General features: G+C 48.5%; 1 protein-coding gene across 6 annotated transcripts in view; it reads right to left on the reverse strand.

Moving 5' to 3' along the window:
- TNNT3 (troponin T type 3 (skeletal, fast)) overlaps nucleotides 1-6022 on the reverse strand; it is a 31782-nt gene extending 25760 nt beyond the window's left edge. For 2 of the 6 annotated variants that reach the window (XM_010003883.1, XM_010003880.1), the window contains exons 1-2: nucleotides 5924-5955; nucleotides 989-1023 (exon numbers count right to left, since the gene is read on the reverse strand). In XM_010003883.1, the coding sequence (XP_010002185.1) occupies nucleotides 989-1008 (20 nt within the window). In that variant the 5' untranslated portion in view covers nucleotides 1009-1023; nucleotides 5924-5955. Of the gene's footprint in view, nucleotides 1-988; nucleotides 1024-5923 lie in introns of those variants that run through there. The other 4 variants (XM_010003879.1, XM_010003881.1, XM_010003884.1 and 1 more) reach the window with 4 other exon arrangements.
- Nucleotides 6023-14724: the final 8702 nt, after the last annotated feature.

The following is a 14724-nucleotide window of genomic DNA, read 5'->3' on the forward strand; positions in this document are numbered from 1 at the left end:
CTTCCAGCAGCCATTTGGTTTTAACACTAATAAAGTGACTGGGTTTAGATTTGATTTTAAATATTGCTCCTCATTCTGGTGGCATGTATGTCTCCATGCCCAGGAATAATCCTACTGCCACAGGGCTTTAACATGACACCTACACATAAACACTGTACTGATGAAGCTGGACCTCAGCCCTGGTGTGCCAGGCAAGCCAGCCAATGGCCCATACCAACCCAGACATGCTACAGGCTCCCTGAACCTTAGACTGTCTAATAAAATTTTTGGATAAGCCAGCTGATGCTCAATATTTATCCTGTGGCTGCAGCAACATCAGTCTTGTGGTCTGTTCCCATTCCTTGCCCCGACTTGCCTCTCCTGCTCTACCATCACCTCACATGAAACTCAAAGCCCAGAGAAGCCCTTGGGCCAGACCCATGTCGAGGGACATGTTAGTTAGAGACTGCTTGAAAAAGGTGCCAAGTCTCATCTTTGGAAACTTTTTTTTTTAAAAAAACAACAACCAAACAGCAGGCAGGACAAAATTACACAGGTTGAGCTGAGCCTGCCTCATAGCAGAGGAGGGGACCAAGTGATCATTGCAGGTCTGTCCATGACACCTCCGATCCCATGATTGCCCTACATCCCTGTACCTACTGATGCATAAATGTCAAATGATCCCACTCTGTTTGGTCATATCATTCTAGATTTCTACTGTGTGTATAATTCCCCCTGCTCCAGGTGTAGTGCCATGGCCACTGAGGACAGGCTGAGCTGGGTGGAGGTATTTGGTGGGCATCCCCTGTTGGACAGGGAAGGTGTCGAGTGAGCTTTGATGAACCCTTTGACATCCAAAATCCAAGATGCTTCTTCCCCACTGCCTCGGGGTGCTTTGGACCATGCATGGAGTGGTACCCAGCCTCTCCTCCCGATGGGGATACCCTCCCTCCTCTGCATGGAGCCAAGCTGAACAGATGAACATGCAGGCAGCTTTCTCTCTACTCACACTTCCTCGGTATCAGACATGTTTGTAGTGAGTTCCTAAACAAAAGATGAAAAGAAGAAGAAAAAAAAATGTGTTATTCCGGGGAGTGCCTCTTAGAAAATGCCAAGGCAGGAGCAGATGGGCATTTGAGGACAAAAAAAGACAGGCACCTGCTTTCCCATGCAGCAGCCAATCCCCCACCAACACTGCCATTTTGGGAGCAGCACAGACCTTTGCCAGCAGGTCAGAGGAGAAGAAAAGGGGAAGAGGGAAAGATCATCTGGAAAGACATGCACTGTCAACATGGCTTTAAGTTTCAACTGCTCCAAAGTTCAGGGAGATGGGTGTCCTTATGCACCCATCTAACATTTCCAGCACTCCAGAAAGATCAGAGAATTTTTCCTTCTGTTACACTACTGCAAGTGGGAAGGTGTCAGCTCCAAAGATTCACTCAGAGCTAAAAAAAATATAGTAACTTCAACTTACAATCTACCCAGAGATAATTACTTTTTGCCAGCACCCAAAACCACCTTAATTAGTAATGTCTGGCTTATTCAGCTGATGAATGAATGAACTGTTGATTAGTTTAGGATAAGAACGCGCCAAATGCCTGGTTAGGCAATTCCTATTGGCATAACCAGGTGTATTCATCACAACCAACCCTTGCATTGTGAGGCAGAAGGGACTTCCCCCACCCCCCAGCATTGCCACGGCTGGCATTTCTGCACAGCCAAAGTGGAGACCACAGCCTGCAGAGAGCTGCAGCTGGGGGAGAGCAAGGGCTGGGTACAGCCACTCTGCTGGCCTTTGCCAGACCCCTGTGTGTATGGGACCCTCAGCCACAGTCAGAGGGAGCAGTGCTGCTCTTTGGGGAGCATCATGGTAACAGCCCACGCTGCACCAGGTTCAGTGATGGCAGTGGTGCAATGCTGTGGCTCACCTAAAAGCATCAGCTGCCCTGAGGCAAGGGGGAGGAGGTGGGTAAGGGACCCCAAAACTTCCTCCAAATCCACAGTGGGTCTTAAATTAGAAGGCAGACTCCTCCTCACTGGGAAACTCTAACTGTGACTTTCATGACTTCATTACTCAGCTGATATATGAGAGACATCTTGAAGGAGCAGGTGGGCTGACTTAGGTTCAAAAGGAACAACTGCAGCTCAGCAGCTTTCTATTTCAGAGGAAGGCAATAATTCCATAGGCTCCAACCCTGCCCTATAAGGGATCCTCTCCATTCCCTAGCAATGACCTGGCACACCACACGTTAACACCAAAAGGATTTAAAACCCTCATGTTCTAAGCAACGATCAACAGCCAGCATTTTTTTTCTTCTAGTTCTTTATTTATCCTCCTCATCAAAATCAGCATTGCACTGGAAGTAGTGCCAGCAATGGCTGTGTTATGACCTGATGAGTAGCTGGACAGAAGTCTAATCCACTGCTAGGACACGTGAGATTTGTGTTTTGTGATCTCTTGGTCCCAGGCTGCTTTTAACTTGGTAGCTGTGATTGCCCACTTCTCAAGTACAACAGCCATCCCAAGGAGTACTCTGGGGACTCTAACCCCACTCAGCAGGAGGAATCTGAGAGGATTTTCATGTTTTGGAGGAATTTCAGCACTTCAAAATGCCTATCTGCTGCATCAATCCCTACTGATTCTTCTGTTAGTTATTTGGATGCTACAACACCTCTGGTCTCTCTCCCCTGGTCTTTTTTATCTAGATTCAGGATAGACTTTCACTTGCTATCTGCACAGTAGCTAGCAGTATCATAGGTTTACAATCTCATTTCAGCCTCTAAACAATTATTCAAGCTATTAGCAGTAACACTTGACATTATGTTTGTTTATGCAGTGGGACAGCAGAGCTCCTGGCAAAAGCCCACAGAGGGAACCTATCAGATGGCCAGCTGTTGGCTATTTCCAAAGTGCATGATCTCTAAAGGCTCAAAGCAATGGCACAGATTTTGCCTTTAATTTATAAACCCAGGTTTTCTCCTTCCTAAGATGGAGGGGGAAAAAAAAAAAAAAAGAGGACTTTTAAAGATCTATGGGCTAAACTCTTCTTTCCTCTCATTCCAGTGACAAGAGGAGCAATACTGCTCAATACTGGAGAAGAAATCAGCTCAAGAGCCCTGGGTGTGCACACAGAGAGCAGACATCTGTTTGGTGTAGGTCAGGCATGCAATGCAGCACATGCTGATCTTTCCAAGGCAATTGAAGTCAATGGGAGTCTTTGCAATCAGGATTTCCATTAACAGTTATTGGAATGAGCTCATCTAGTCTCTAATTTAGCTCTAAGGACATCTTGCTGAGGGTTGTCACATAGGCCATTCCCCTACACTCTTCCATATTTGTTTATCCAAGCGCTAGAATGCGAATGGGATTTTGCCTGGCATCTGGCTGTGTGCTATAAAAGCCAAGAAAGAATGCCAGCACCCCTGATACCATAATATCTCAACCCTGAGGGGTTTTCTGGGCCCTGGATAAAATGAGTTAACAACAAATGCATTGGCAGACTGTGCAGAGATGAGCTAGATGCAGAAGCCCCATAGGCTAGGGAAAAGGGGACAAAAAAGTCCAGGGGGAAGTGCATATTTCAGCCCTGCAAGAGGCCAAGGTTGGTCACTTTGTCAGGAGGAGATGTCATTTAAGGCTGTAGCTGACTGCTACTGCTCTGGCTGGAAAATCAAGGCTTTGCCTCTAGAACAAGGTGCCTGTCCCCTTTGTGCCATTCAGAAGCCATCTGGTCCCTTCAAACCAGGGAAGACTATCAGAAGAGCAGCCACCTGAGATGAGAAAGGCTCTTGGATGCCCAACACTGCTGTCCACTTAACTGAGTCTGTCATCAGAGCAGCCAACAAAACCAAACTGTGTTTGCCTCCAAAAGGCAATAAAGCAAGCAGTCTGCTAAGAGCAGTATATTTTGCTATTAGGATTACATTCCATAATGCAAGGGAATGTCTCCAGCTGGCTTGGGACTATCCTTTGGTGGAAATTACTTTATGCACAGTAAATGCAGCCTAAGAATAAGGCTGTTAGCACCTTAAGGCAATAATAGGGTTTTGTTTGTACCGTGGCAGAAAAATGGGCTCTAGTCTTGCCTAAGGTTTAAGGGTGTAATAAAATCAATTAGTTAATACTGCCCACCATTTAGAAGGAAATCAAAACACACAGGAAACTTCTGTCGGACCAAAAACTTCCTACCTGCTCCCATTCCTTAAAGGTGAAAGCAAAGGTTATTTTCTGTATTTTGCTCAAGCTAAGCAGGTCACGGCTGGAAGGACAAATACCCCAATCCTTATCAGCCCCAAGTCAGCACGAACACCACATCCCTTTTGGCCCCAAATGCTCCTGCCCTTGGCTGAAAGAACAGAGCCAGCACATCCCAAGAAGACTCTTAGCAGCTGAGAATGCACCCGGGAGGGGGAATGGGCTGCCATGCACCTCCAGGCCATCCCTGGAAATAACCCGCCTGTCAGTCATCCCCTCCCAAGCCAGGCCATACAAGGGAGGCAAGGTAGAAAGAGCTGAAAGAGAAGAGGACAAAAGTGGCCATGCCCAAGGAATGGGACCTGGCAGGGACAGCTCTCAGGCAAGGACTAAGGGTAGGAGTTACCAAGCACCACACAGCCACCCTTTCCCAGCAGGAGCTGCTGCAAACCCACTGCATCAATTTTTTTACATATATACATACATAAACAAAAACTTTATGTCTTACATATATCTATTCAAAATATAAATATATTCATACACATTTCTATATTATACATTTAAAAAGGAATGATCCTTCCATCCTTCTCCATCCTCCCATTGTTTCTGAACTGCTGGGTAGTTTCCAGCAGGAAGCATTTCTCTCCCCAGGGGCTGGAAAGAAAAGTGCCCACCCCAGTGCTGCTGCTGCAACAGGGTAGCAGGACCCAAGTGCTGCTGCACGTTCCACCAACAAAAAAGCAAAATCCCCGTTCCCTGCCCCAAAATGTGCCCTTTACCCTTGTCTTTGGGGTGTTAAGATCTGTCAGATCCCTGCATGTTGTTTGCTAGGAACGAGGCTGAGACAGAGAACTAAAAGGCAACAACCATGTTTAGCTTATAGTCCCTGCCTTTCCCCTCTTCTTGTGCCCACGAGGGGCATCTGCCTGCCCCAGTAATCACCCACAGCCTGGCTGGAGCTCCCTCACACCAGCCACACGCCTCCCATCCAAATCATTGTCATCAAAGCCATCCATGCTGGTGACACTCCTGCTTTTGGAGGGTACCCCCCACCTTGCCAGTGAAGAGCTCTGCCCCACAGGGCACCCACAGTCTGGTGAGGTTTATGCCCCCACACAGGGGGGGATTCACCCACACTAGGTGGTCAGGACAGCAAAGTGCAGGGGTTTGAAGCCAGGCATACAGGGAGCACCCCATCACCATTCTCAATTTAACCCCTTTCTCCTACCCCTCTGTGCATATGGGGGGATTCTCTCTTATTTTCAGAGGAAGGGAACAGTTTTCCATGGCCACATTTGTGTTTATAAAGTCTCCCTATAGCACACACCCCACAGCTCTCCTCATCAGCTCCCTGATGGTTCTGCCCTTCACCCAGCCTGTCTCTGCCATTTCTTTCTCCAGCTGACAGAGGACAGGAGATCAGCATTTCCCTCCAGCTGCTGGATTGTGTTTTCCGAAATACCCGGAGAGATGCCACTTCATTTCTTCACTCCCAGCCCCAGGCCTTGGTTTGGGAAGAGTATTTTCTCTCACTGCTGATCCACAAGAGTTCAGAGCACTTGAATCTCTGCAAGTGACGTGAGCCTCACACAATGCCCAGAAAAAGTAAGGAAGGAAAAGTGCCTTTTCCTTAGGATCCTGAATCCTGCAGACCCCAACTCTCCTCTGAGGCTTCTTTATGCAAACCAAGCCCTAACTCCTCTGCAGTTTTACCCCCCAGCAGCTCACCTCCCCAGCGTTCCCACTTACCTGGGCGGAGTGGAGAGAAGCACAGAGCTCCCTGCTGAAGGGGACGGGCAGGCTGAGATCTGCAAGCGTCCCAGGGTGATGCAGCTCTCAATTTATAGTGACATTTGATCGTCTGGAGGAGCCGATTGGCACCAGAGCCCTGTGCTGGGCAGGGACAGGAAGGGAGCAGGGGGAGTGGGAGATGGAGGAGGGAGCAAGGGAAAGGGGAAAAAAGGTCATACCATGTATAGGAGCAGCTGGAGGAACTGCACAGATGATGCTAAGATGGGAGGGACATGTTTAGAGGGAAAAAAAAACAACACCTCCAGGGCTTATGTTTCTATATTTACAACCCCACCAGGCAGGCAGAGCTTAAAGAGGGGTATCTGAGGCAAATGCACCTCGGAAAGAAATTTCATGAGCACTGCAGCTCCATGGTGTGTGGTCACTGCTTAAAACCTGGTTGTGGCACCCTGGCTCTTGCAATCCCAGCATCCACAGAGGTCTGTGCCCTTCCAGCCAGACAGGAGCCCTTCCCTGCTGCCCTCTGTGTGCCAATGGCTTTGGCTGTGCTGCAGAGTGGAGGGCTTGGAGACTTCCTGCCGTCCAATGCTCCTTGAAACAACCGGTCGTGAGGCATAAGAAGTCAAAAGCATGTAGCATGTGTTTGTGTGTGGCCTGCACTCCCCTCTTGCTAAGACTATCAGAGCTCTGCTGTGCATCAGAGTCGAGGAAGCCTGGAACAAAAAGCAGGAGAGCAAGAAGGCAGCAGGAGAAGGCATAAGAAGTCAAAAGCATGTAGCATGTGTGTGTTTGTGTGTGGCCTGCACTCCCCTCTTGCTAAGACTATCAGAGCTCTGCTGTGCATCAGAGTCGAGGAAGCCTGGAACAAAAAGCAGGAGAGCAAGAAGGCAGCCGTAGAGCTTGTCTGCCCCTCAAGCCACACTCAGAGGCATTCTTAGCATGATCAGAAAGCATTACTTAAGAAAGGACGTCTTAGAGAGGGCAAACCCCCAATACCCAGACTTGGACCCAGCCAGGACCCCCTGGGTGCCTGAAGGGGCTTTGCCAGCAGAGCACCCTCTGCAGCAGCAGGGCTGTGCAGGCAGGGTGGCCGTGCCTCAGGCAACCCCCTGGATCACGGTTTCCGTTTCACCAAACTTTACAGGCTTCAGCCCTTCATCCCCTCCCTCCTTGGCAGGGCTCCCCTCCGCTGCGCCCGGGAGCTCCAGCAGCCCCTTCTCCCCGCCCGTAGGGACAGAGAAAACCTTCAGGAGCTGCAGGGCAGGCGATATTTTTGGCCGAGGTCACGGATTGATCCCTGCCCACTCTTTCACCACCACTTGCAGGAAAAACAGCCGAGGATGTAGAGACAAGCTTTTAAAGCTGTGGAGCAGGAACACAGCGGTGCAGCCTCCCAGTCACCAGGTAACATGCATGAGCCAAAATTCTCTCTCCAGCTTGTGTTCCCTGGCTGCCTGGCAGCTTACCTACCCCCTTGCCTCTCTCCCCTGCCCCAGCTTGAGCCCATCGCTTCTGTCACTTGGGAGGGGGACGGTGCATCCATCTTCAGCACCTGCCTTTGGCTGCCACGAGTTTGCTGGGTAGGGGGGCAGAGGGGGCCCCCCACGCTGCCAAGGAGAGTGGCACACGCAAGGGGACGTGCAGTCAAACCAGGTATTGTAGCCTCTGCTCCCTCAGCCCAGCCCAGCCCGAAGTGCTAACGCAGCAAACCCGCCTTCACGCTCTGCTTTCAGTGCCACCAAGCAGTTTTGCTCTCTTCCCCCAGCTCGTTCCCCTTAGGCACTGCACCGGCTGGGCATATCTCCAAGAAATACTGCATTTGCCCAAATGGGCAGCAGAGTAGGGGGATGTGGGAGGGGAGTCCCCCAGCTGTTTCTCCTTTTATATTTGCCATGGACCCAGTTTGGCAATGCTATTCACTAGTCCCTTGGCCTGCCTGCCAGTTTTAGACTATTCTTACTGCTGATGTGGCATTGCCAGTCAGGTCTCCCACAGCAAGGATTGGATTAATCAGTTAAAAAGGAAAAGTGGGTGTGTGCAAGCCCATAAGAAGCCTGGGCTTACACCGTGGCAGTTCTCAGCAGATGTGAAGCTGAACACTCCTCTGGTCCTGTCTGGCTTGCTTGTTTGCTGCCAGTTGGCAGGAGCAACGTGGGCATCTTGCAGGGTTGAACAGCCTCTGCCAGAGCAGTGCTACTTCTGCACCAGTGGCAGGAAAGCACTCCATATCACTCAAATTCCCCTCCAAGCATCTTGGCAAATGATATTGATGCAGGCTACAGGAGAGACAGGTAACCAGATGTTTTTACCTGCAGCAGATCTATTTTCAAGTGGATGAGATGCCATCATTGCTCCCTGCAGCACCCTCTTAGCTCCTGTACATGTGTCAGTTCAGTTCCTGATATGGACACATTGGGCAACAGCTCCAGACAATGTCCATCTTTACATTATGCCTCATGTTCACGCTCTGGGAAACATCACCACCACCTGGGCTTATGGCCCATCTGCTTAGTACTGTCCCAAAGGAAGGCTGTGCATCCTATGGGCTGCCTCCATCAGAGTGCTTGTGTCCATGTCATGCCTCTTGTCTACAGTCTTAGCATCATCCACTTCCCTCTTCCCACAAGACTGAGAGGATCTGTTCCACCCCTCTGGAAGGGGGTTTATCCAATGCACACATCCTTTGCTTGCTCTGCTATCAGCTGGTGCACAACCAAGGCTCATTCCCCACAGTCCATTTTATGTTTGCATTTTCTTTGCTTTGTGGATCTCCCTGTCTGCTTCAACATGCAACTATAGCACTCCCACATCTTTGTTTCATGCTTTAGCCACATACCCTATGGTTTTTATAAACACCCTACACCTAGTCCTTATTTCACCTCTTGATGCCATTGCACACCACTTTCATTCATAGCCTGCAATATTTTGTCACCAGCTTTGCCTCTCTTTACTGAAAATGGTCCTGCTGTAGGATATATGTATTTTGATGTCTTTACATCACCTCTGTGTCAGTAACAAGGTGCACTTGGACTTGCTTTTTAGCTGCTGCAGTGCAGCCACACCCAACTAGAGAGCAAGCAAAGCACCACTACCTACCTTGTGCTCTCCACTGATCATTTAGAAGACAGTACCAAGGCCAAAGAGACAATGCATGCAGGTCACAAACATGAACTATGCAGGTCACAAACATGAACTAAGGTCTCAAACTGCATAAACTCCCTCCACCTGCAGATCTCCAGCCAGAGCCTGGAATGCATTTAAAGTGACAGCAGCTTCATCTGGGAGAGGATAAAGCAAACCAGTGTTCCTCCTTGAAAAGGAACTAGAGGCTGGGACATAGACCTAGAGAAGTTTCCACTAGGTAACCTACCCCAATATCACATTCTTTTTTGGTAGGTAGGAGCACCAAAACTAGTTATTTGAGACGTGCCACAGGAATATACAGCATAGCAGGGCCACTTGCAGGGGAGCTGTAATCAGCTCTTCTGATCTTTTCTGGCTGTTGACTGACCTATTGCAGCAGCCAGTGCACTCAGCAGGAGATGCCTTTGAATAGAGTGTTCACACATTACCCCCAGTAATTTTACAATTTGCATAAAGATGGGCACTTCAGCCAAATGCTTGTGTTGTTTTTTTAAAAGATAAATTAAAAAAATATAATATATATATATAAATAGCCTCACCCCTTGTGATTATTGCACACCAGTCAGTGGGCAGCATTTCCAGGGATCTCTGCCTCCTGTGGCTGGATGGTGCCCAGCCAGTGAGCTGAAAAAGTCCTCTAAAATTGCATCTAAAACCTCTACAGCCCTGAAAGTCTGAAATCCCACCTGCAGCTTCACATTTATTACAGACTACAGAGTTTGTAAATCAAATCAGCTACATCCTTCCCATAAAATAGGTGCTCTTTTACAAGCCAGGAGACACCTAAATCCTGAAAAGAAACAATATCTATCCTTTATTCACCAACTCTGACCAACACTGAGCAAACTGATGCAATATGGAAGCAGATGTTGCTTTGGCATGCAAGTTGGGCCTCCTGAGGTCCTTCCTCACCCTAACTCATCCATGACTCTGCAGTTACAGAGGAACTTGTCCTGGCACCTTCTTTCATCCAAAAATGGTTATATTATCCAAAGTGAAATTGCATGCCAGGAAAATGTGTTTTACTTGAGTTGTTCCATTATTCACAGTCTGAATGTTTCTACTTCTTTTTCCCCATTCTCTTAAGTCACATTTGAATGCTTTCAAAGCAACTTTTTCTTTCTGCATGATACAGCTATTCTGGTTTTGATGTATTTGTCCACTTACACAGGTATCAGCACTGAAACACTTGAAGAATCTGAAACCACTCAAATGGGCTGAGCCATGACCAGGCTTCCTCCTCAGCTCTTCTAATACCCCCTCTTGGCATTTGGGCTTGGGATGTTGGTGCTTGGCTTGTCTCTCCATCCCCAAACTAGAAGGGACCTGGTGCAGTGCTTGTTATGCACAGTGATGCCCCTCTTGCAACAGCCACTCAGATACAGGGGAGAGCAAGTACGCACCAGGTGTGGGTTCACCTGCCTGAATCCTGGAGGGTGGCTTTGGAACCTTGGGGTACCAACACCTTCTCCTGGTAGGGCTCTGTGACATCTCAGAGGTTCAGGGGCATAGCAAGGAGGAAAAAGGGCCACAAACTATCTTTCTGTTATTATCTAATGACCAAATTACTTAATTACCTTATTACCAAATTACTTAGGTAGACCTCCATCCAGCTTCCCAATACTTGCTCTTCTCCTTGCATCTGGAGAGAAGGAGCATGTGGAGGACTCTAGTGTGTTGCTCCTTCTGTGAAATTCAGTCAGCAGTAGAATCTGCCCCTCTCTTAACCCCTCTTAGCATGGAAGAGGAGAAACTCTACACATTTGCACAAGAAGTGGGGAGGGATCTGAACACCTCCTACATCAGCATCAGATGCAAACATAACAGCCCGGTGTGTCATTCAGGCAGTGCCTGCTGCAATACACTCATGAGGCTGATGCAGGTTTGGTAGTGACAGAGCAGGGAACAATGTGTCCTTGGGCATTTTTAAATTAGGATTACATTTTCTTATCCATAATGATTTTTTTCTGACTTTCACAGAGTGTTATGGGTTGGAAGGGACCCCTGGAGACCATCAAGTCCAACCGCCCTGCCAGAGCAGGACCACCACAGAATCTAAGGCAGGTTAGGTTCCAGTTAGGTTGCTGCAGTTGTCATCATAGTATCATAGAATCAAAGTTGGAAAAGACCTTCAAGATCTTCAAGTCCAACTGTCTGCCCTACAACCTCTAACCACTAAACCTTCTCCCAAAACACCATGTCCACCTGTTTTTTTAACATCTCCAGGGATGATGCCTCTACCACCTCCCTGGGCAGCCTGTTCCAATGCCTCACCACTCTTTTTGTGAAGAAATTTTTCCAAATATCCAATCTGAACCTCCCCTGGTGTAACTTGGCCCAATTTCCTCTTGTCCTATCACTAGTCATCTGGGAAAAGAGGCCAACATCTGTCTCACCACAACCTCCTCTCAAGTAGTTGTAGAGAGCAGTGAGGTCTCCCCTCAGCCTCCTCTTCTCCAGGCTGAACAGCCCCAGCTCCCTCAGCCTCTCCTCATAAGACCCGTTCTCCAGACCCCTAATCAGCCTAGTTGCCTTTCTCTGCACCCTCTCCAGCACCTCAATGTCCTTCCTATACTGCAGTGCCCAGAACTGCACACAGTGCTTGAGGTGCAGCCTCACCAGTGCTGAGTAGAGGGGCATGATCATCACCTCCTTAGTCCTGCTGGTCACACTATTCCTGATACAGGTCAGGATGCCATTGGCCTTCTTGGCCACCTGGGCACACTGCTGGCTCATGTTCAGCTGTCAGTCAGCACCCCCAAGTCCCTCTCTGCTGGGCAGCTTTCCAGCCACTCCTCCCCTCACTCTATCCCCTCATCCAAGTCATCCATAAAGATGTTAACCAGGAGCAGCCACAGCACTGAGCCCTGTGGAACACCACTTGTGACCAGCCACCAACTGGATTTAACTCCATTCAACACAACTCTTTGGACCCAGTCATCTAACCAGTTTTGTGTGCACATCCAAGCCCAGACCAGCCAGCTTTTCAAGGAGAATGCTGTGGGAAACCTTGTCAAAGGCCTTGCTAAAGTCAAGGTAGACATCATCCACAGGCTTTCCCTTGTCCAATAAGCAGGTCACCCTGTCGTAGAAGGAGATGAGGTTAGGTTAAACAGGACCTGCCCTTCATGAGCCCATGCTGACTGGGCCTGATCACCTGGTTGTTCTGCATGCACTGCATAATGGTGCTCAGGATGCTCAGCTCCATCAGCTTCCCTGGTACTGAAGTCAGAATAACAGGCCTGCAATTTCCCGGATCATCCTTCCATCCCTTCTTGTATATGGGGGTTCCATTGGCTGACTTCCAGTCTGCTGGTACCTGCCCAGTCAGCCAGGACTGCTGGTAAATGATAGAAAGAGGCTTGGTGAGCATCCCCACAAGCTCTTTCAGCACCCTTGGGTGCATCCCATCCTCCCCCACAGATCTGTGTGCATCTGTGTGGGGCAGCAGGTCACAGACCATCTCCTCCTGGATTGTGGGGGGTCATTCTGCTCCTGCTCCCTGACTCCTAGCTTAGGGAGTCAGATTCCCTCAACATGACTGGCCCTGTTATAAAAGACTGAGGCACATAAGTCAGCCTTTTCCTCATCATTTGTCACCATGTTTCCTCCTGTATCTGACAGGGAATGGAGGGTCTCCCTGGTCTTTCTTTTGTTGTTAATATATTTATAGAAGCTTTTCTTGTTGTTCTTTACCATGGAGTTCAGATTAATTTCTAGCTGGGCTTGGGACCTTCTAATTCCCTCCCTGCAGAGTCTCACAGCATTTTTGTAGTCATCCTGAGTGGCCTGCCCCTTCTTCCAAAGACCATAGATTCTCCTTTTCTCCCTGAGCATCAGCCAAAGCTCCTGTTCAGCCAGGCTGGTCTTCTATGCCACTGGCTCACCTTGCAGCACATGGGAATGGCTTTGCCTTCAAGACTTCCTCGTTTAAGAATGTCCAGCGTCCAGACTTCCTGGACTCCTATACTCTTCAGAACAGATTCCCAAGGGATTCTGACAATCAGACTATTGAACACGATAAAGTTTGCCCTTTGGAAGCCTAAGTTGACAGTTTTGCTGCCCCCACCTCCTGGCATCTCTAGGAATAGAGAACTCTAACAACTCATGGTCGCTGTGCCCAAGACATATTTTTCTTTCCCCAGCAAGGTTTTCAGCATTGAAGACACACAAAAGCATTTAGCACTCCTCAAAGACAATGGGAGTTTTGAGTTGTTCAAGTCATCAAAAGGAATTAATTGCATTAGGGTATCTGCATGAAAAACTGAGCCCCTACCCCTCAATCCTTTCACAGGTCAGTGCTGCTCTGAGGAACGTGTCCTGCAGGGCCAAGGAATGGAGAGATCACCTCTGACACCAACCCAAAGATGCATCTGCATCCCTAATTCCCTAAGAGCTGGCCTCCTCAGACAGGCCACAACTCTGATGGATGTGGGAAATGCTTTGCTATCTTCATCTATGACAGAATGACTGAGAATCAGATTAGAGCCCCATTACTACACAGGGCCGATGAGCAACAAGGCTTAGCAGGGTGACCTCTGACACCAACCCAAAGATGCATCTGCATCCCTAATTCCCTAAGAGCTGGCCTCCTCAGACAGGCCACAACTCTGATGGATGTGGGAAATGCTTTGCTATCTTCATCTATGACAGAATGACTGAGAATCAGATTAGAGCCCCATTACTACACAGGGCCGATGAGCAACAAGGCTTAGCAGGGTGGTACTGGAAAAGAAGAAAGAATTTGCCTTCAGAGTTGGCTTTCTGGGGTAGCTCACTTGCCAAAAACCAGCTGGAACAGCCCAAGTTTAACCTGGGTGTAAAGCTGCTTTGGAAACCTCCAGAGATACTGCTCTTGCATACCTCCATCTGCCTGTGAGCACATTTAACCTACCAGCTGCCTTGGCACCCACACTAAAAGGCTCCTGAAAACCTGTGAAAAAGCAAAGCCCAAACTGGGATGGCTGCTGAAAAAGGGCATGAAACACCCAGAGGCCAACAGGTGCTAAAAACTGCCTGGTGTTTGTGCAGCTCACACACTCGGTGAAGGCTGGTATTGGTGCTATTCTTACCCCTCACTTTGGCAGCCCCAGCCCCAATCTTTGAATCCAACTGCCTGCAAACCCCCAACCAAAATTCACCAAACTCATCAAACTCCTTCTGCTCCCAGCACAGCGTTTTCCACGCTTCCACGCTCCGCATCCCTTGCCAGGAAAAAGCAGAGATGGAGCCAGAAATTGCCCTCATCCTCTCCAGGGATGGTAGCAATCAAAGCACTGCTCCTGATTTGCATTTTGCAACCCTGACTTTTGCAAAACAGTAAATCTGACTGGCAGACTTGAAAAGGCTCCAGCTGGTTTAATTGCCTGGATCTACTCTGCTAGAATATCTGTCTTGGCAACATCACCATCATCTGCCCTTCACCTCTCCAGTACTTTAGATGCCAGACATTGTAGGGCCAAAGCTGGGAGTGTGCAATGGTGTTACTCGATCACCCTTCTTCGTGCTAATTTTAGTTGATGGAAGTTTTCATGCTTTTTGTTTAATTTATTTTTGAGAAAACTTTTGTACTAATTAGCTAGTGTAAATACTTCTTTCCACCTGATGCTTTGAACTTACTCACAGGGCTCTAAAAATCACAAGAAAACGGCACC

This window comes from Chaetura pelagica, unplaced genomic scaffold (assembly GCF_000747805.2).
Source record: "Chaetura pelagica isolate M959 unplaced genomic scaffold, ChaPel_1.0 scaffold28, whole genome shotgun sequence".
Taxonomy (NCBI): domain Eukaryota; kingdom Metazoa; phylum Chordata; class Aves; order Apodiformes; family Apodidae; genus Chaetura; species Chaetura pelagica.